The 21795-nt window shown below is 41.7% G+C and overlaps 1 protein-coding gene across 9 annotated transcripts in view; it reads right to left on the bottom strand.

The window, feature by feature from the left end:
* The window catches only part of ATXN7L1 (ataxin 7 like 1), a 258320-nt gene that overhangs the window by 9189 nt on the left and 227336 nt on the right, over positions 1 to 21795 (bottom strand). For all 9 annotated transcript variants that reach the window (XM_020984562.2, XM_020984561.2, XM_078154441.1 and 6 more), the window contains 5 exons: positions 19345 to 19427; positions 18247 to 18506; positions 11875 to 12067; positions 5434 to 5555; positions 438 to 1380 (listed from right to left, as the gene is read on the bottom strand). In XM_020984562.2, coding sequence (XP_020840221.1) covers positions 438 to 1380; positions 5434 to 5555; positions 11875 to 12067; positions 18247 to 18506; positions 19345 to 19427 — 1601 coding nt within the window. The remainder of the gene's footprint in view (positions 1 to 437; positions 1381 to 5433; positions 5556 to 11874; positions 12068 to 18246; positions 18507 to 19344; positions 19428 to 21795) is intronic.

The raw sequence follows: 21795 nt of genomic DNA, 5'->3' as shown, positions 1-21795 counted from the left end.
TTTTGGGGGTGCTAATAATAATGAAAAGAAAAACTACAAATATTCATATAGCACTTTAAGATGTACAAAGCATTTTAAACACGTTGTCTCATCTGATCCTCACAACTCTGTGTAGTATTACAGGTGTTATTATCTCCATTGTACAGCTGAAGAAATTGAGGCCCAGTGAGGTTAAGTGACTTGCTCATGTTCACAAGATAAGTACCAGAGGTGGTATTCAAACCTAGGTTTTCCTGATTCCAAATGCAGCACTCTATCTACTGCCCCTCCCTGCCTCTACCTACCTAGTGATGTCTAAGATATCTTGGTCTGAACCAGCCTGGACAGGGTATCACCATTTTTCTTTGCTCAGCTCCAGCAGCCCACCATGACCCTGGCGAGGATGTGCCTTCTCTGGAACCTAAAAAAAAGGTACCTGGAAGGATCGGGTCCCTTACCTGCCGAGCGATGGAGCTGTTAGCAGGATCTGGCACCGGTGAGATAAGGCTGGACGGGCTCTTTTTGTGAACGCTATTCATACCAGGCATTTTAGTGATTTTACAGGCTTTGTTACTAGAACTAGAGTTCTTACGCTTTTTCCCTTCTGATTTGTCAAAAGAAAGGGGCAGAGAAGACACTGCATTGTGTGCGGCCAGGGACAGATCCCCTGCATGGTGCACCAAGGAGGGCACCGACAGGTTACAGGAGTCAATACTGCTGACTACTGTGCTCATGTGTTTTACGGAGTCTGTGGAGCTACTTGACAGTGAAGTCCGTCCTGAGGGCTCCATTTTGGCACTGAGTGGATTTGTTCCATTGTTTGTATTGTGCACAGACAGACTGTTATAGGAAGATGTCGCCTGATAGGAGTTCAATGTTGAACTTGGGTTCAAGACACAGTTCTTTTTGTGGGGCCCTGAAAATGAAGACGAGGGAGATGTCTGCAAGGTTAATGAGGAGGAAGAGGAAGAAGACTGTGGCTTTCTCTTTTTGTTACTCGAAGACTCATCACTACGGGCAGACAGGTCTTTGACCTTTGAGGATTTGCTGGTTTTTGTTTTGGATGGCTTGTGGGATGGGGAAGGGATGACAGCTGGCACTGGGGACATAGCAGATGGAGCCTTAAAAGTTGGATCCAGGATGCTTAGCGTCGCAGCCACATGGGGGAAAGCTGTGGTGTGTGACATGATGGAACCCGTGTCCGACGCTGTCACAAAGCCTGCATTTGAGAGCATGGCTGATGTCATTATGTAAGAAGAAGTGATTCTTGAGCTGATGGGTGCCGAAGGAAGATACACGGCATTAGGGTTGCTGAAAGGCTGTAAAACAGATGCTGGAACAGGGGTGGTGATGTGCGTTGCTGGCGAGGGCATGGGACTATCTGCTGCAGGAGGAATCTTCCTAAATATGACAGAAAAATGAGAGAAGACAGCAAGCATCAGCATTGGCAATGTCCTTCTGAAACTCAGATTAGGTCTGAGCAGTTCAGGTCGGGAAAGAGAACCTCTTGAGGACCAAACCATGAAAAACAAAAACCTTCGGGATGCCAAATTCTTAATTATTGCCTCTACATATCACTCCCTCTCACCTTTACCCTTACGCTGTTATCAGAAATTCCAGCAACAGAGTCTCTAAAAAAATTTTTTTATCATGGGATTATAGATTTAGAGCATGAAAGAACCTTTAAAGTCATCTTGACCATCCTCCTTATTTTACAGATGAGGAAATTGAGGCCAAGAGAGATGAAGTGACTTGCCTTATGTTCTAGAGGCAGTAGGCGGCAGAGTAACAATCTGAACCCTGGGCCTCTACCGATTCTCCTTCCAGGCTATTTCTCTCAGTCTGGGGGTTCCACATTCTAGTCTATTCCCCATGTGTGAGTGTTGGAGCGGTTTAATTTTAGAGGGGTCCACATGTGAAAGGCAAAAGTGCAATCTGGAATACAACCTGGATGCTATGCACTTATATTTTCCCTAAGCCATTTCATCTTTATCTCTTTTTACTGGGAAATGTTCATTCGGAATTTAGGAAAGCAGGGGACTAGTTCTGCATCAAGTCACTGGCTTGAAGTGGGAAGTGTGAGGCTGTAGCCTTAGCCAACACCTCCCTGCTATACACTGCTCTGCCAAAGCTCACATTGCCACCTCCTACACAGCCACTGCTCCCTGAGGCCTAGTCAACTTTCCCTGGAGTGTAAACTGGTCAAATTTCCCTCTTTATAACTGAGTCCAATCTAAAGGGGTTGGGTTCCCCCACTTTTTCTACTCTACCGTTTACTGGGTCTAGACAATAAAATGACTGTTCTCCAGCATCCACGATGTTCTCCATTTGGGGGAGTCCAGTTTATTCCTTTGCAAATTTTCTCTAGGTGAATTCAGAGGGAGAAGTTCCTGTTGCCTTCAGAGGCTGCCATTCAGGGCAGGCACAGAGGTGTTAGAAATTACTCCCTTTTGGCAGTCAGTGAAAGAAGAAGGTTCCAGACAACCCAGCTGAACTTTCGCTCCTGCTATCCCCTGCCTCCTCCTCCATCACCCCTTCCCTCCCCCCTCAACAATAACGACTCTAAGGGTCTTGGATTGTAATCTAAGACACTTCTTCCTGTGCCTATGGAAGGAAACATGATGCAGTGACCACCCTGCAGGTCTAGTAGGGGAGACATATGCTCAGAGAAAAGGCAGCTATATCAGGGATCAGGAATTCTTTGTCAGAATAGCAACAGGAGCTGACATCTTATACAACACTTTAAAGTTTGTTCTGTGCCTTAGGTATTATGTTATTTGAGCCTCATAACGAGCCTGAGGCAGGTGCTATCAGATTATCAACATAACCTATTTTACAGGTTCAGAGAGGCTGACTTGTCCAGTCTAAGGAAGGAATCAAATACAGTTTTCCTGACTCCAGGCTTAGCACCATATCCACAATTTTTAATGCCAGTGATTTTCAATGGGAGTAAATGCTCAGGTACATACCAGAACTGGATACCCCACATTGACGTGAGTGTTGGGAATGCTCAATTTTCTGCTTCTTGGTCTTGCTTGCTATCAAGGCAATGCCTGAGACCATATTATCTACCCCACTTTGAACACTGAAATTCTGTGTTAAGACCAAGGTCTGTATTCTGCTAGTCTTCACTCTTGAGGGTTTCTACCTTTCTCCTCTGGGCCACCCATCACAACCTTACTTTTCCAAATCAGTCTCAGAGGGGAAGTGCTCCTTCCTTGCCTACACAGTGGGGCAGCTGAAGTATAATTTTTGTTCTTCTTCCCCTCATCTTTCTATCCTCCCACCATAACATGAAGACAATGGAGCCAAGATGGGGCATTATACAGGCGAGGAGCAGTGGAAGGAGAATGTGGAAAGCAGGAGAAAGTTCTTTACCTGGAGTGCCCACTTTAAATCAGGAGGTAGCTTTCTCGATCAGTCTACATGTACTTATTTCTGAGAACCAAAAGGCAATGGATTTCAGAGCTGCTAGACTTGTTTCCATTTAAACTCTCAGGTAACTTCCATATGATATGAAATTGATACATGTTAGTAAGCTGTTGAAAATGTACAGTTCTTCTGTCAATAGGCACAGTGAGTATGGAGTTAGCCTTGTTGCATTTGTGATGATAATACTATGTTAAAATCTCCCAAGATAGTGTTTAAAGTTAATCATGGTCCTCCCTTTTTTTCCTAATATATTTAGTGCCCTCATCAGTTGTCATTCTTCCAGGTTTGGGTCCAGTGGATGTAGGTAAAGGAACCTTGATGGCAATGGGGTGTCTTACTCCTCAAATTAGCTTTAACGTTGCTCAGCGATGGGAGCACACTGGCATGCATACACACACACACACACACACACACACACACACAAAGTTGGCAAATAAAAGAATCTTGGGCTGTAGAATCTTTGTGGGGGGTGGGGTAAGGAATACTGAGTTTCATCTGAGTGAACACCAGGGATTCAGATATAGGTCAACTCTATTTTTCATAATACATGAAGAAAGCATCTGTGAATATTGAAGACTCCTTCTGATCCCTGGAGAATACAGAAGGGCAGATACTTCACGAGGGCAAATAATACCTGGTATCTAAATAATTAGAGACAAAGACCTTGTATTCGATGCTAACTGGAGGCATCCTTAGTGGACACAGACACTCTCCTTTCAGACCCAGGAGGAAGTGTCTTGAATATGGAAGAGTTATATGCTTCCTTTTTTTCCTTATAGATATATTAACATCCAATCCATAGCCCACTATGTGTGATGTAGACAGTTTAGTTCAGCTGGCACCTCACAGGAAATCAGATTTGGTACTTTTTTTGGATGGTAACAATATGAAAAGGAACCAAGAGTTCCTTTTACATTGGGTTTGGAGAGAAGAAAAATGCCACTGAGTGAAGAAGCAGCCTTATCCAGGAGATGCTCCTCCCTAATCTCTTGGTTTGTCTGAGCAAAAGCTTAAGTATTGTTTTCATCAGAATTATGGACCACGATACTGGGCATAAAGACATAGGAGCTGTGATACTGATGCACCAAACAAGCAGAACTGCAGTGGTTCAAAAGAAACGTGAGATATGCAACTTTAGAGACATCTCTACTCTAAATGTTAATATGGACTATGTATGCCTGATCTGTGGTAGAACCTTCTGAGTTCCTACTGATCTGAACAACTGACTCCCAACACAGTGATAGTCCTTTTTGAGAATGAAGGAAAACAACCAATGTGCCAATGCAGCTCACCTTCTAGGAAGAGAAAATCTTGGGACCTCCCCTACTTCTGGGTAGAGAAGGAGACTGTGTATGCAGTGTGATTTGAGGGAGGTGCTGGGTAGGGCTTCTCATCCCCAAAATATTAACCTTACTGGCTGCTAGTCAATCATTATAGCTTTATTCCTTTGAGGTTTTATGTGTTGTTATTTTTTTTCCTTTTCAAGAGCTCCTTATTAAAATGCAAATATGCTTGGGAAATATTAAGCCTTAGATGCCAACACCTTAGCTATCAACATCTATTATTTGGCAGCATTTCCAAATTAAGACTGTGAAAGAACAGAACACAGGACAGGAACTGGGGGGTTAGAAAGGATCAGACATCAAGATGATGGGAAGAATTAACGGGGGGGTTGGAAGAGCAAGAATCAAATTTTGCTCTTTCCCATTTTGATGAGGACCTACCTTGTATAGATTCCTCCTACAGGGTCTGAAGCCTAAGGACTGAACCTGTGACTTCACTGACACAGAGAACTCCTTCATCAATGCAACTTGACACATTCTCTGCCTTTAAAAGTTGCCTAGAACACTGATAGATGAAGTGACTTGTCCAGAGTCACAGAGCCAGTATATGTCAAAGGCAGGAGTTGAATTTCTCTCTGGCTCTGAGGCTGGCTTTCTACCCACTACGCCACAATGCAGCTTATTCAAAGACGTAAAGGAAAACATGCAGCATTATGCTGCATGGGAAATTTTTACTTACTTCCACATTTGTGAATTCAAGTGTTTTTCTACCATAGAGTTTAGTGCGAATCGAAAGCGATCCCATCTCCGATCAAACACGTAGTATCCTCGTCCCATGAGGCGACTCCCAAACGAACAAAACTGAAACAAAACATTTTAATTTTAATTACAGGTTAATAAGCTAATACAAACTGTAGAGAGAAAGCAACATTTGCATAAATACACTCTTGGGCACAATCTCACTTGAAATAAAGAAGCAAACAGTACTAAAGACAAAAAACATCTCTGTTTTGCTTCAGTATGAGATCCAGGTTTTCTGCAGAAACCTAGATGCAACCCAGCATCAGGCCACACTACAGTTGTCTGCATAGCTAATGGCCAAATTCATAATAGAGGCCTGACCTGGAAAAGTACAGAGGCATAGGTGGTTGTAGTAGGTAATGAAATCATGTTAAACCACAGTCAGCTGAATGTTCCTTAAAAGCAATTTTATAACTTCATAACTTTATCAGACCCAAATGCAAATCCTGACTTTGGACCAGAAGGGCCCTACTGGGCAGTAACGAGGGGAAAAAATTATGAGAGGCAACTTGGTTCAGTGTGAAGAATGTAAGATTTGGAGACATAAAACCTGGGTTTGAACTCTGGCTCTGTCCCTTACTACCTATGTGACCCTGAGTAAGTTAAATAACTTCTTTGGGCCTCAGTTTCTTTATCTGTGAAATGAAAGTGTTGGATTGTACTCTAGACACCCTGCTGTTTTGAAATCTATGCTTTAAAGTCCTCTATCAATTTTACTTACCTAGCCAATTTTCTAATAAAAACACTGGCATATAACAGGATTGTAAATTTAGAGCTAAAGGGGTCTTTGAAGGTCATTAAACACAATTCCCTCATTTTAATGGGGAGGGAACTGGCCTAGAAAAGTGATTTGCCTCATATCCTACAGCTAATAAATGTTGGAGGAAAGTTTGAACCTTGACTCCAATTTCAATACTTTTATCTACTACACTATAATGCTTCTATATCAGGGGTTCTCAACCTGGAGTACAAGAATTTTTTAAAAAGTGGTGGTAACTATTTCAACACAATTGGTTTCCTATGTAATCCTATGTACTTTATTGTATGCATTAACATTATCCTGAGAAACGGTCTGTGGGTTTTACCTGACTGCCCCAGGGGTCCATGACACATAAAAAATGTTAAGAATCCCTGCTCCATAGAGTACTTTAAAGTTTACAAAGGGCTTTATATACAACCTAATTCAATTCTCAAAACAACAACAATAACAATAACGGCAAATCTCTGAGAAGTAGGTACTAGGTACATTCTATGGATGAGGAAACAGGCTCACTGACTGGCCCACAGTCCCACATTCAGAGCTGTCAGAGGTGTGATTGGACGGGCCGATGGGCCCCACTGGGACTCTATCCCCTCTACTAAGCTGCCTTGTGCAATCTTCTCCCTCATGACCTCCCAACAGGGCCCTTCTAGTCCCAGACAAGACAGTCTCCTTCCTGGTTCTCATTTCTATTCCTTTTCCTAAAGGCAACTTCAAACCCCACATCAAAAACACACTCATTTCGGTCTTCATATCTTCCCTTTGCTGTCTTCTCTGTTTGGACTGCCCTTTTTCAACTTCTTGGCCAATCTTTAGCCTATATGTTCCTCAATTGTGTATGATGTGCCTTTTCTATGACATTTTTCCTGCCTAATCTCCCTAGCAACCTGATTTCTTACTCTAAACTTTGGTGGTATCTATGTTCAAAGTCTGTCTTCCATATCACCATGTTGCCTTGGAATTATTTGTGTGTTTTATCTGTCTCATGACCCTAACTATGTTCTAAGTTCATCAGAGTTACAAGCTACGCACATTCTTCTTCCTTTGTATTCTTCATAATGGATCAATATTCATACAGAGCAGAAACTGCATAAATGTGGGTTGAATTGAGCCAAATCTCATAACAGCTGGAGAAAATCCATTTTGTTGTTTTCTCATGCCAAGCTCTTTTATGAACAGGGTTAAATAAACAAACAAACTTCATACATCAAAATGGGGGAAATTCAGTTGAACAATGGTTAATGAGTAAAGGAGTGGAGTGTTTTGGTACCATACCAGTTCAAGATGAGCTAACAGTGTGACCTGGCAGACCAAAAAACACACATGATCTTAATTAGTCAAAAGTCATCTTAAGCTGCACTAAATGCTATGAATGTAGTACCCAGAATAAAGGTAGTCATAGTATTGCTGCATATCCGAAGGATCTGGGAAGGTGGGAAGAGAGATACAAGATGGCTGTCTTCAGGTATTTGGAGGGCTCTCATGTGTAAAATACATTAGATTTCCTTTATGAGGCTGAATTGTTCTATGTTGAACTATGGTAGTTCAACATTTTATCAATGACTTGGAAAAGCAATCAATGGTGTGGCTATGAAATTTGCAGCTGACATGAAGCTGGAAGCAACAGCTCTCACAATGGATAACTGAGTTGAGACCTTGACAGGTTACAATGGTGAAGTGAAATTTAACCCAGTAAATGTAAAGTACTACTCTTGGGTTCAAGTCATCAACTTCACAATTACAAGATAACAGAGCTAAGTTTAGTCATGTGAAAAATATCTGGGAGCTGGAGGGGGGTGGAAGCTGCAAACTTAATGAGTCAGTAGTGAGACATTGCAGCCAAAAAGGCTAATGGACTAAGAAAAAGCACAGTGTTCACGACACAAAAGCTGATGATCCCTTTCTATTTGTGCTGCTCTGGTCAGCACATCTGGGTTAATATGTTTATTTACTTCTAGGTGCCACATTTTAGGAAGCACGTTTATAAGGTGGAGAGCATCCTAGTTGGAAGGGAATATAAAAATGGCAAGAGGTCTTAAGACCATGCTATAGGAAGACTGGTTAAAGGAAATGAGGATATTTATCTTGAAGAAGAAAAGACTTAGGGGGAACATGGTAGCTGTGTTCTAGTACTCAAAGGACTAAAGGACTATCATACAGAAGAGGGATTAGGCTTTTTTTTTTCCCGCTTGGCCCAGGTGCTCTGGGTAGAAGTTACAACAATGGCAGGTTTTGGTTCATATAGAGGAAAACTTTTCTAACAATTCCACCACCTAAAAGCAGAATATGATCCCCTGGTAGGTGGTGGGTTTGAGCAAATGTTGAACGATCATTTGTTGGAGATGTTGTAGAACAGGACCATGGATGGATCTGAGGTTTGACTAGGTGACCCCTGAGGTCCCTTCTAACTCTGGAATTCTGTAATCTTTACTATCAGTCACCAAAGGGCAGAACCAGGAATGATGGGTCAAAGTTACAGAGAGGCAACTTTTAGGAGAGTATAGGGCAAAACTTCCTACCAGTTAGAGCTGCCCCAAAATAAGAATGGCTTATTTTAGAGTAGAATGAGTTCTTAATCTTTGAAAGACTCCAAAAAGAGAGGGTGACCAATCATCAGAGGTGTGGTAAAGGACTCGTTCTAGAGGACCTTTTGAGGTCTCTTTGATGACTCTTGAGATGCTACAGCTCTTTGGGAAAAGAAATTCAGAAGGAGGAGTACATATAGGCATTGCACCAAAGGACAAATCTAGGGAGAAAACATCTCATTAATGAGATCATTTTCAGAAAACTTTCGATGGCCTTCTCTTTTTCCTTACGTAAAAACAACATTCCATCTTTCATTTCATGCCTAGAATGTACTCCCTCCTTACCTCTGCCTCAAAGAGTTCATTTCTTCTTTTAAGATGCAGCTCAGGTACCATTTCCTGCATGAGATCTTTCCTAATCCCTCTACTCCCTGGTGCCCTCTCTCCCAAACTATCTTATAAGGAGCTATCTGATATATATTTATATTTATTAATTTTATATTTAATGCCATATACATTTTTACATATACTTGTATCTCCCATTAGAACATAAACTCATTGTGAGAAGGGAATGTTTCATTCTTTGTACTTATATCCCCAGTGCCTAGCAGAGTGCCTGGCACACAGAAGGTACTTAATACTTGTGGACTGATTGATTAATTCGAAACATATGGCTGAAATACATGGATGAAGCTGCTTAATAAGCACTGTTTGATTATGGCAACAGGAGTCTTAGAGGACCAATAGAAGGAGAAGAGAGCCTGTGAAAAGGTGACATTTGGCTGAGTCAGAAGCTTAGGTAAGTCTGCAGATGACTCTATAACTCAAATTTAGCTTTTCTTCCCTTCCTTTGGGACTTCCAGCAGCTTCTGGCCTTCATCCCAGACATAGTACTGGCTTAGCTCTCATACTGGAAACTCTTCCTGGAAATCAACCCATCTGATGGAACAGTTCTCAGGAGGAAATGGGAAAATTTCTCTTTGTTGTTGCTGGATATTTTTTGGGAGGGGTGGGGCATTCAAATTTTACTATGTCCTAAATCTGTTAATGAAAAATATTTTCTGCATTAGATTATGATAAATTTACAAACCAAAGAAGAAAATGTGAGGTTTCTTCCAACCTGGAAGCCAGCTAGTAATAGTATGTGGGGATTATTTCAACCCAGGGTGGGATACCTCATACATTCAACAGCCTGATTTTCTGATCATCACCCATTCCCTAATTTAGCCTTTGTTAGGAGAACTGCTTTCCCCAGCAGATATCTTTAAAAATAGGCAAGGTACTTAGAAGACAGCTTGCATTCAGATCTAGGCAACCTCTAGATTTTTCTTGTCATGAAGGCCTGTAAAAGGCAAGTCTTTTGTGGTATTAGATCTACCAGTATCATCTTCCCTTTCTACCTAAAAATCTGTAATGCTCTGACCCAGGAGTGTCAAATTCAAATAGAAACAGATCCTTGCTGTCCACGTGTTGACTTCGAAAACCTCAAATTACTGATATCATCTATGCTGCACTGTGTTTTTATTTATTTTGTTAATCTTCCAATTGCATTTTAATCTGGTTCAGGACCAATAGGGAGTTTCACAGCGTAGGGATACCTCTGCTCTCACCTGCTCTTGGCTCACTGCTGACACTGCACTGGCCAAGTGGCAAAGTCTTGGCCTACTGTGTGAATAAAATCACAGGTTACAGGGTTAAAGATCTGAGTCTGGAAGGGACCTCAGAGGTCACCTAGACCAATATTATCATTTTAAAGAGGAAGAAACAATTTGGCCCAAACAGCAAATAACAACCCTCCCCTCTCTGCTACTTGGGCCAAAAGACTCAATTCTGCAGTCCTTATGCTGGTCAAATTACCAGTCTTTCTTTCTTTCTTTTTTTGCTTTTAGGCAATTGGGGTTAAGTGACTTGCCCAGGGTCATACAGCTAGTAAGTGTTAAGTGTTTAGTCTGAGGCCGGATTTGAACTTAGGTCCTCCTGACTTCAAGGTTGGTGCTTTATTCACTGCGCCACGTAGCTGCCCCATTACCATTCTTTCTAAGTACCACACAGGCCATAGGTTGGCTGGGGGGGGGCAGTGGTTGGCAGGGGTGGTGGAGTCACTAAATCCAGCCCAATCCCACCCACCAAGTACAACTGACATTACCTCTGTGAGTCTCTTTCTAATAGTCACATATCAAAGATGGAAAAGTCTCTAGTATTACCTTGCTGTACCACTACTCGAGGCAGTTAGGAAGCTCAGTGGATAGAGTACTGGGCCTGGAGTCAGGAAGACCCGAGTTCAAATCCAGCCTCAGATACTTACTAGTTATGTGACTCTGGGCAAATCACTTAATCCCTGTTTGTCTTTATCCCCTGGAGAAGGAAATGGCAAACTACTCCAGTATCTCTGACAAGAAAATCCCACGGACAGCATTGGTATGATATGGTCCACAAGGGTTACGAAGAGTTGGACACAACTGAACTACTGAATAACAATGACAACTACCACTTCAGTCTCCATTGGCTTCCTTTATCTAAAAAATGTCTGCTGATGGTTCTGAGAGCCGCCTTTTATCGGTTCATGCTGACATAATCTTTCTTCCCCCACTTCACAGACACACACAGCTTCCTTGGTTCTGGTGCCATATGGTCATGCTTACTAATAACAATAAAATTGAGACGCAACAGGGAAGAAAACCAACCAGAGCAGCCAGACTGGGGTACTGCTAACACAGACAGCTCTCTGAGCAGATGGGTGAGAGCAGCCCTTGAAAGCCGACGCTCCGTTTTTAGATGGATGAGGCCATGGGTTCAGCGCACAAGTGCACTTACATAAATACCATTCCTCAAGTGTTACTGCTTCAAGGTGGACCACAAATACTCAGCAGTTTAAAGGCTCATAATCAGCCTGCAGCTCTTTTCTCTCTTAGGAGTTTTTCAAGGGTGTTTTTATGGCAGCCATTCAACCTTAAGGGCTAGCACACTCCCCAAACACAAAAACTTGCTTGCTGCCACTGGCTTCTCATGGTGCCTATGAGCCTTGTGATGCTGAGAGCTGAACACTCAGAAGGCACAGCAGAGGAAGGAGAGATGGAGACGTGAAGAAACTTACCCCAAGGGGTCGAGGATGATGTGAAGAATAGTGGCAGTCTAACTTCTCTGTCTCTTCTGTTCCATCCATTTCCCCTTCATCACTGGATAACCGGCTGGCTAGATCTCCTCCAATTGAGGGCAGTGGCAGTTCTGGGGCATACCCACTGTGATTTGAAGATGTGGTACTGTTTATGCTATTTGCAGATGATGGTCTAAGGGATGAAGGAGAGATTATTAAGATCCCCGATTTTAGTCAATTTTACAAAGCTTAAATAGGTGTACGTTGTGTTTGTTAAGTTAGTTCTCTAAGAGGCCACATTCACAAATCTTTACAATACTTCAGAGGGAGAGAGAGAGAGAGAAGGCAATGGTAAATGTCCACTTTTTTTTGCAGGGTTTGGTTGGTTAATTGATTATAGCCATATAGGGAACTCCCAGTGTGGAAACTCTCTCCACTACCACACATCAGCAACTCCTCTGTAATTTAGTTTCTGAGAGTTTCCTGGGTGGCATTGAGATGCTATGGGATTTTCCCATAGTGATATACATATAGGGTATATCAGGGCAGGCTCTGTACCCATGTCCCAGATCTAATATACCAGACTGCTTCTGACAATCTGTACATGGAAAGACTGAGTCTTGGAGAAGAAAACTGACTGATCCAAAGAGACATCATGAGTCAGTGACATGAATAATAGGTTTTCAGACATCTTAATCTTGGACTCCAGCTTAAAGTCACTGGTTTGGGGGCATAATGCATGGAAAAGGTGAAAAAATAAAATAGAAGATAGCAAGAGAGACAGCATGGCATAGCAGATAGAGAGCAGGCCTTGGGGCCAGGAAAGCCTGAATTTTCAAGTCCTATCTGCTAGATATTGGCTCTGTGACCCCAGACAAATCACTTAATCTTCTCGTGGCTGTCTAAGACAGAGATTTTTAACCTTTTATATGTCACAGACTCATCTGGCAGTCTGATGAAGCTTACAGACATCTTCTCAGAATAATTAAAAATATATACATGGTTGAAGGAAATGCTAAATTTCAATTAAAGGTTAGTGAAAATAAAGATGTAATTTTTTCCCCCATCCAAGCTTATGGACCTCCTGAAATCTATTTATTGGTGCCTTAAGGTCCTATGGAGCCCAGGTTAAAAACTCCTTCTCTTCTAAGACTATAAGTTACAGAAAAGGTGCTAAACATCATTGGTAGAGAAAATCTGTCACCAGGAGCTCCACAGAGCAATGAAATCATTGGTATAATCCTTAACTCTTAATATGCAAATAAAATGCTTCATATGACAAGAAATCATTTTAAAGGAAGTTTGTTTTCCAACTTCAGACAATGATAACCAGACCGGGTCAATATGAATTATTAACTGAATCCATGGAGAACAAACATCTCATAAAATTGATTTCATGTCATATGTAGTATTTTATTTGCATCTTATGTGATAAGGCCTGGACCAATGATTTCATTGGTCTGTGGAGCTCCTGGTGAGGAACAGGGAAAAAGACTAAGTGGAAAAGTACATTGAAAACAAAACAAATGAACAAGGAAGACATCTGCTCCCCTCCCAGCACCCTCTCTGCTGCTAAACTCTTACTTTATGGTACTGATATTATGTTGGCAGGAAAAAACAGCCTGCCATTCAGATGATGCTACTAGCTCCTATTAGATAGACAAATGTCTTTTAAAGTACCAAGTCCCACATCACTTACTTACTTAATGAGCATAAATGGCTCTGTTTAATAAGATCTACTCAGTGGCATGCTTTCACCAAAAATTTCATTTAAACAAAAAAAAGCCACTCCAATCTGGATTGTGGGCAAGCTTGTTTAACTCCTCCCCAAAAAAAAGGGCCATAGCAAGTTGTACATTGCCACTGGATTCGTCCAAAGCAGCAGCAGACCCAATTATCTTAGCAAAATTTTTGTTGTTTTCTTTTTTCCTAAAGGAAGATCTGTTCAATTAATAACCATCTCCTTATCTCACTCTCTTTCATCAGGTGGCTAAAGGGGGTAAAGAGAGATGGAAGGAGGCAGCAAGCTTTTGAGAATGGAATTCTTCTGCTTTGATGGTTGTCCCTTCAAGTCACACGAGAATGTTAATAGTGTTTATTTGTGTCCTTTCCCTTTCATTTTTACTATGACCTCCTTATTTCTTTGAAATTTGACCTGGTCTTATGGGCCTGATTCTGAATCGGAGCCCCCAAAAGATAGTTGCTTTAAAATAAAAGCCACTCAGAGTTTTTCTGGCTTACTACAAGAAATATCTTGACTTTTATTACTAACCAGCATCATTATTCCATGAGTAGGAAAAGCCTCTATTACATTGGCAGCAAAAAGGACAAGGATAAGGAAATAAGTCACTCTATTAGTCGCCTTGAAACTCTCCAACCACAAAACTTTTATTTACTTGTATATGGCTGGAGATAAACAGAATGCTCAGTTGCATGGCTGGAGATAAACAGAATGCTCAGTTGCAAAGCATGGAAAACCATGTGATTACAATGGAAGGACCACTGGCTTTGGAGTCAGAGGACCTGGGTTCAAACCCCACCTTTCAGGACTTTTTGTGTGACCGTGTGTAGCACATTTAAACTCCGTGGGCCTCAGTTTCTTTAACTGTAAAATGGTAGAGGTTGGACTTGGTGGCCTCTTAAGTCCACTCCATCTGTAGATCTATAATCCTTTGAAGTAAAATTGTGATGTAGCCATCTTCTGAAGCAAGGTGAACTGTGGAGCATGCAGATTTTTCTTTTTAAGCCCTTTTATTTACTTAGTGACACTTCTGCTCTGACGTGGAACTAAGCTAATAGAGGCAATGGGTATATTCTCGTATATGTGCTCCTGCATGTAAATGGTATGAATATGGGGAAAGAAAATCAAGCACATGTCTTTTCCTTTTCTTACGTATATTCCTTTCAAGGGGAGTCTTGGAAGCAGGTGAAAAAGATTCTTGCTAGGTGCAGAATGCTCTTTAACCAATATCTTGCTAGCTCTCCTTCTAGAGCAGAGACCAAGGCAGAGTACTAGATAAAAGGGGGGCATTTCCAGCCAGCCTATTTATTAGGAGAAGCAGGGCTTGAGGGGGACAGTGGTAGGGAGCAGTGGTAAGAAGTGGTCTGGGGCAGCTGATGAAGAAGCCATATGCGTTAGCTTCCATCTCACTACCATTTATTCCCACCATCCTCCTCCAGTCTGGAAGGCAAACGTGATCCTTGTCCCGCTTGGTTCTGAGAAACCTGGAGAAGAGTAGCTTCCCCTCCTTGCTCTGGAACCCTAGCCTTTCCCAGAGGACCATGACAAAAACTTGGGGACAACACAAATAACCAAACTGGGAAGAAAGAGAGGGAAAGGGAATGTGATGAGGCTGTTCATAGAATCACAGACTTAAGAGATGGAAGGGACTGAAGTGGCCATCCAGTCCAGCTTCTTCACCGCATGGATGAAGAGGCCCAGAGAGGTAAAGAAATTTGCTCAAGGTCATACAGCTAATAAAGCAATAGAGGGCAGCAGAGGACAGGGGAAAGAATTTTGGACTTCAAGTCAGGATGTTCTACTTTCAAATTCTATCTCATAGGTCCTCGATAATTCTGTTAAGAGCCACAATTTCCTTTTTAGGACACTTGATATCCATAAGGGATAAGTAAGTGTATGTATGTAAAGTGGTACTAATGATAGCTAGCATTTATATAATGCCTAATATATGCAAGGCCCTGCACTAAGTTCTTTATAATAAATATTACCTCATTTGATCCTCACAACAATCTTCTGAGATGGATGCTATTATTATCCTCGTTTTATGGTTGAGGAAAATGAGGCAAGCAGAAGTTGAGTGACTTGTCTAAGGTCACACAGCTAGTAAGTATCTGAGGAGGGATTTGAATTCTGATATTCCTCGCTCTAGGCCCAATGCTCTATCCATTAAGCTATCTACCACTGCTGATATGCGATTATTATCACCATCCCCTTTCACACTTGTATCACACTTCTACATTCATAACTTATTTGATACTCACAACAACTGTGTGAAGTAGGAAGGGCAGGGATTATTATTTTAAATTAAAAGAACAGAAAATTGAAAGTAAGAGAGACAATTGCCTTGGTTGAGGAAATATGCTAGTAAGCAGGAGAGTTGGATCTTTACAGCAGTATTGGTTTAGGTGTCAGGCGAATCCCCAGTACCTGGTGAGAATGGGCTCATAGGCTCACCAGTTAGAAATCGTCCCATGTAGAAGGCAAGTTCAGCGTGTAGGACTGGAATCTTGCTGTCAAAATGGGTTTAATGGTTCATGGAGGATGGCTATTCTTAAACACTGCTTTCCTTTGTGTCCCAAACCTAACTAAGAAATCTTTGAAGATCACAGAGCTTCCTCTTCCACATTTCAAAGAGTTATCCCTAGCTGTCCTTGGTGCTGAAGGGCTCAAGGCAGAAACTCTGGGGCATGAGGCTGGTAATAGCTGGGGAGATGGTATATGAAACAAAGGAAAACCAATAATACCAATGCTATTTATAGATACCACAGAACTAACAAAGAGAAGACAAAATTTAAAAAAAACCTGGTTAGCTATGTAAAAGTAATACTAATTACTTCTATTTATCAGAACTACTTACCATTTGTATAAGATGTGCCATAACTACTATGCCAATCATTAATAAGTGTCAGATCACTTGTAAGTTTTACTTGATTACAACACCAAACTCTATGTATGCTTAGTCTTCTTGGCTTATGTAACATGGCACTCTATTCACAACTTTATAGGAAACCTTGCTTCCTGTGAGCTCCGTAACAAGTCTGGGTCAGTATTTTTCTGGCCTGTGTTAACTTTGAAAACAGCTTTTAAAAATGAGACTACTAACTTTGGAACTGTACTAATTATCCTTGCATTTCCAATGATATGCCCATACCCCATCCCCTCCAACCATCTCTGCTGTATTTGCTTACTCCCCTAAGTCACTAGACTAAGAGAACATGAACATATGCAGTTTCCTCAAAGCCACACATTTCTTTGAAAATACAATGAAAAAATAAAGAAAGAAGAGACTGCACAGACACAGACACAGACATCCACACACACATGAGCACACATGCTCATGATGAGCCTACGGACTGAGTACGAGCCCAAGTTTTTCTTCTTGGAAGAGTGCTATAGAAACAGGAATATAAATAGACAAAATGGAGTGTGGAAGGGGGGAGACATAAGACTAGTACCCAACCTGAAGGTGTGAAACAGCTTTCTCATTGCGAAAGAGTGACAATAAGACCAGACAACTTCCAGGTTTATGGTAAGGAACATAATAAAATGATTGCAAAGCAGGAGACACTTAGAAAGTGCCATGCAAACAGACAGTTATAATGATGAACCTGCTGCTGCTGATTATAATAATGGCAATGTGGGCCTGCATCAAGCAGATGTCTTTGTGGACTCCACTACATCCAGAGCCCTAGGCCAGTATCATATTTTCCCATTCAGACACAGGGACTCGCTCTACCAGTCACACTGGACCAAATACAAGCCTCAAAGCAAGACAAGTGATATAGAGGGGTTGCTTTTTTTGATGCTCAAAATAGCTCTTGATTTCTCGCAGCAAAAAAAAAAAGTAGATCTTTAACCGCTCCAAAATCCAAATGAGTTTTAATTCCATATATCCTGTTGTCTCATTTCTGTTCAAGATGGCAAAATGGAGCCCAACCAAAGTGATTTAATTGTTTCCAAAAGCAATGCCTTGAGAGAAGGAACAGTTTCCTCTCTGTGAAAAGAACTGAGAGGAGAACATCTTCTGCTCTCCTAATTTTCATTTCAGCCTGCTTCTGGGAAAGTCCCAAAGATTTCAAGAAATGCAGTTAATGGATGCTAATTTGAAATGACCTAGGTAGGCTATATACTGATTGGTCTAAAGCAGCAGTATCAAATTCAAACAGAAACAGATCTGTGGGGGTTGCAGATTGACTTAGAAAACCACAAATTAACATCATATATGTTGTATTCTATTTTCTTTTTTTTTTTTTGGTTCAACATTTCCCTATTACATTTTAATCTGGATCCTGCCTCACTGGGGAGTTTTGCTGGTCAGGACACCTGGAGGCTGAGTTTGACACGTCTGTCTAAAGGATGTCCTGACAATTCATCTGTTGAGCATTTGTTTCATTCTCTCTTCTGCCATTTACAACAAAGATAACAACCAGCAGATGACTAGATAAATAACTAGTGACTGATGTAGCATCAGGTGTCTACTTCCATCTGGCAAAAGGAAGCACAAACCCTAATAGATTGTGTCATGCAACACTGAAACACATGCAATGTAATCATTCCCAAGTCCTGTGCCAACAGAAACACTATCTTGGACCCAGAGCATGACAAAAACTATTCCCAAGGTGGAGGCTTACCTAGGAAGTACAGAGTTAGGTGGTCTGGATTTTGCAGGAGATGCTACTTTCAGTTCTGGCCCAGAGTTCATTGAAGATCCCAAAAGAGAGTCTTGTGCTGGTATAGGCTGGTTCTGATGTGTTTCCCTTGTTGATGATGGGAGATGCTCTTTGTCTTTAGAGACTTCTTTTTCCCTGGACCGAGCTTTGTGTTCAGCCAGAAGGATGTCAAATTGCTTTTTCCGGCCTGGGACTGCCCTTCGATGATTAAGTGAATGTGTCTAAAAGAAAAGGAGGATCAAAAGAGCAGCTTCTTTGGTCAGCACGTATACCTGCTTCCCCGCTCCCTCTATTTCTGAAATTGCAATTCAAAGAAATTAAGAGATGCTGAAAAGTCAACTTTCAGGCAACGGCTTTCTGCGGCTATAAAGATGCAACCAGTACGCCAAGTGCTAGGTTAAACTGTGCCCAATATGTATATTGCTGAGAAGCGGAAGCTTTATCTAAAAATGGCATAAAATGACAACTTTCATAATGGACACCATCCAATCAACTTTGCTGAAAAAAGCAACATGAGGGAGCTAGATTTACACCATAATTCAGGGCAAAGGCAGGCTGGCTCACTGTCCCAGTACAACAGAGCCCCAATACAGAGAAGGGCAAGAGCTCCTCTCTCCATTCAGGATGCTAACTGGGGCTTTTGGTGGACCAATGACAGTTGCTTTTGGTCAGCTATTCCACTGGCAGCCCAGGTGTTGCTGGATTTGAGACAATGCACGTCATCTTTACTACAGGGTTCGCTCTCAGCAGTGCGGCTGTTGCTGCATACATAAGAATGGAGCAGGGTTTAGAACAGTGCCTGTGAGTGCCTATAAATACGATTTAGTGTCTGGCCTCACAAGTGACAAGGGAAGCCTATTTTTTTTTCCCTTAAAACACGCCAGTCTGCTGGAGGCAGGCACTCTGCTCTGCTGAAAGAGAAGAAAGCATTTCCCTACAAAGAACAGCTGGGGGTCGTGTCGAAGTTCCACACCCTGCCGCGTGCAGAGTGACATGCAAACATTTCGACAACAGGCCCCAGCAAGAGCAGGAAGTATTGTTTTATGGAAAGAGAAATACCTTGCAGGTGAGTGATCTTGTGCAAGGTTTCTTTGTCTCAGGATCCAATACTCCACAGTGTTTATTTGGGTCAAATTCTCTCTCTGGTTTAAAAAAACAAACAAAAAAAAATAAGAAAGAAAAAGGAAACTAAAAAGGATTTGGCATCAAGACTACATTTTAAAAAAAATGCACATTTGCCCTAATGAGCAAGACATTGTCAGGCAATCTGTTTACTCAACCAGCAGATAAAATGCTTTTACCTTTTTCCCCTCCCTTTGAGAAACACTTAGAGGAAAGTGACATATTTCCCTCTGAATCCAGAAAGTTTGTAAGACCTGCTGCCATGGACAGGTGCAGGACAAAGGACCCTCAGGGAAGAGAAGGAAAGGGTGTTGTGCCAGCAATTGTGATGTCAAAAATCTAGGCATTTGGGTTTTCAGACAAACCAAGCTACAGACAAAGAAGGGTCACCTGAGGAGTGAGAGGTCAATTTTACTGAGCAGCTCTGAATTTGAAACTCTAATCTCTCTTACCAGCTATAGGTTATAGTCCTTTAATTGTTCCTGTGAAATAGCCTCTACCCTGTGTCTCTTCTGCCTTGCAAAAAAACTCCCCTTGCCATCAGAATAATTTTTAAACCAGACCTGTGATTTCATCGGTGTAGGGAACTCCCAGTGAGGAATATTCCCTCTACCAATGCAGGTCAGGATCTCCTTTGCAATTTAAAAGTCTAAGAGAGTTGCCTTGGGAACTGGGAGGTTAAGTGACTTGCTCTGGGTCACACAGCCAGTATATGTCAGAGGTGGAAGCTGAGTCTAGGTTTTCCTGACTCTGAAGCCAGCTCTCTATTCAAGTAGGCCAATGTGTCTCTCTATAAGAATCTGAGCTATCATAGAAAAACAAAAACAAGAACAAGAACAAGAAAACCTTTCTGTCCAGGGCATGCTTCTGGCTGTATCCCAGGCAAGAGGCAAGGGAATGAATGAGTATATACAAAGGAATCAGACTGAAGTTGCAGGTCACCAGCACGCAGACACCTCCTAAACATTTATCAGCAGTAGCTTTTTATCAGGATAGGACAGCAAGTCCTATTCTGATTAACTGGAGAGATGGAAGAATGAGAGAGTTAGTTACCTTTCACAGGCTCCTGCAAACTATTCTGTCCTGATGTCAATGCTGAGTGGTCACGCTAACACTCCTAGGAAAACCTGCCTTATGCTTAATCCTTTTGGTGGACCATTATCTTCTGGGACCACCAAAACCTCTTCTTGCTGCCCACACATCCTTCAACTTTCAGAATGTATGGCCAAGGTATAACCCAAGCTCAACTCTGCTTATCACCTTTTAGAAAATGGAAGACAGCTAATGGGTTTAAGTGTTGACTGGGACAACCCCTTGGAGGTCAGGATCTCCTTTGCATTGCTCTGGGTCCATGTTTACTCTCCATACCTTTTGGGGAACCTCCCTGGGGTGCTATTGCTCCACAATAGACACTAATCCACAGGAATTACACAGAGCAGCGTTGGATGGCTAATTTCTTTTTTTTTCCCCCTTGCTTCACTCTCATTTTTATTGTTTTTTTTTTAACATAAATTTATTTACTTGTAGTTTTCAACATTCACTTCCACAAGTTTTTGAGTTCCAAATTTTCACCCCATCTCCCCCTCTCCCCCCGCCCCAAGACGGCATGCATTCTGAATATCCCTTCCCCTACTCTGTCCTCTCTTCTATCTCTCTCTCCTTCTCTTATCCCCTTCCCCTTCTATTTTGTAGGGCAGGATAGACTTCTGTACCCCATTTCTTATATTTCTTATTTCCCAGTAGCATGTGAAAACATTTTTTTTAAACATATGTTTTTAAAATTTTGGGTTCCAAATTTTCTCTCTTCCTCCCTCCCCACCCACCCTCATTGAAAAGGCAAGCAACTCAATATAGGTTAGACATGTGCAGTTATACAAAACACGTCCATAGTAAACATGTTGTGAAAAACTAACTCTATTTCCCTTAATCCTATCCTGCCCTCCCATTTATTCTATTCTTTCTTTTGACCCTGTCCCTCCTCAGAAGTATTTACTTCTGATTACCCCTTTCCCAATCTGCCCTCCTCTCTATCATCCCCCTCTCTTGTCCCCTTCTCCCCCAATTTTCCTGTAGGTTAAGACAGATTTCCATACCCAATTGAATGTGTATGTTATTCCCTCCTGAAGCCAAATCCTATGAGAATAAGATTCACTCATTCCCTCTCACCTTCCCCCATTTCCCCTCCACTGTAAGAGACTTTTCTTTTCTGTTTTTTTTTGTGAGATAATTTACCCCATTCTACCTCTCCCTTTCTTCTTCTCCGAGTATAATCTTCTCTCATCCCTTAATTTTATTCTCCAGATATGACCCCTTAATCTTCAACTCACCCTGTGCCCTCTATCTATCTATCTATATATACATACATACAATTTTTTTCCTCCAACTACC

This window comes from Phascolarctos cinereus, unplaced genomic scaffold (genome assembly GCF_003287225.1).
Source record: "Phascolarctos cinereus isolate Bilbo 61053 unplaced genomic scaffold, phaCin_HiC Scaffold_1;HRSCAF=81, whole genome shotgun sequence".
Taxonomy (NCBI): Eukaryota; Metazoa; Chordata; class Mammalia; order Diprotodontia; family Phascolarctidae; genus Phascolarctos; species Phascolarctos cinereus.
This window is presented reverse-complemented; position numbering and strand designations above follow the sequence as displayed.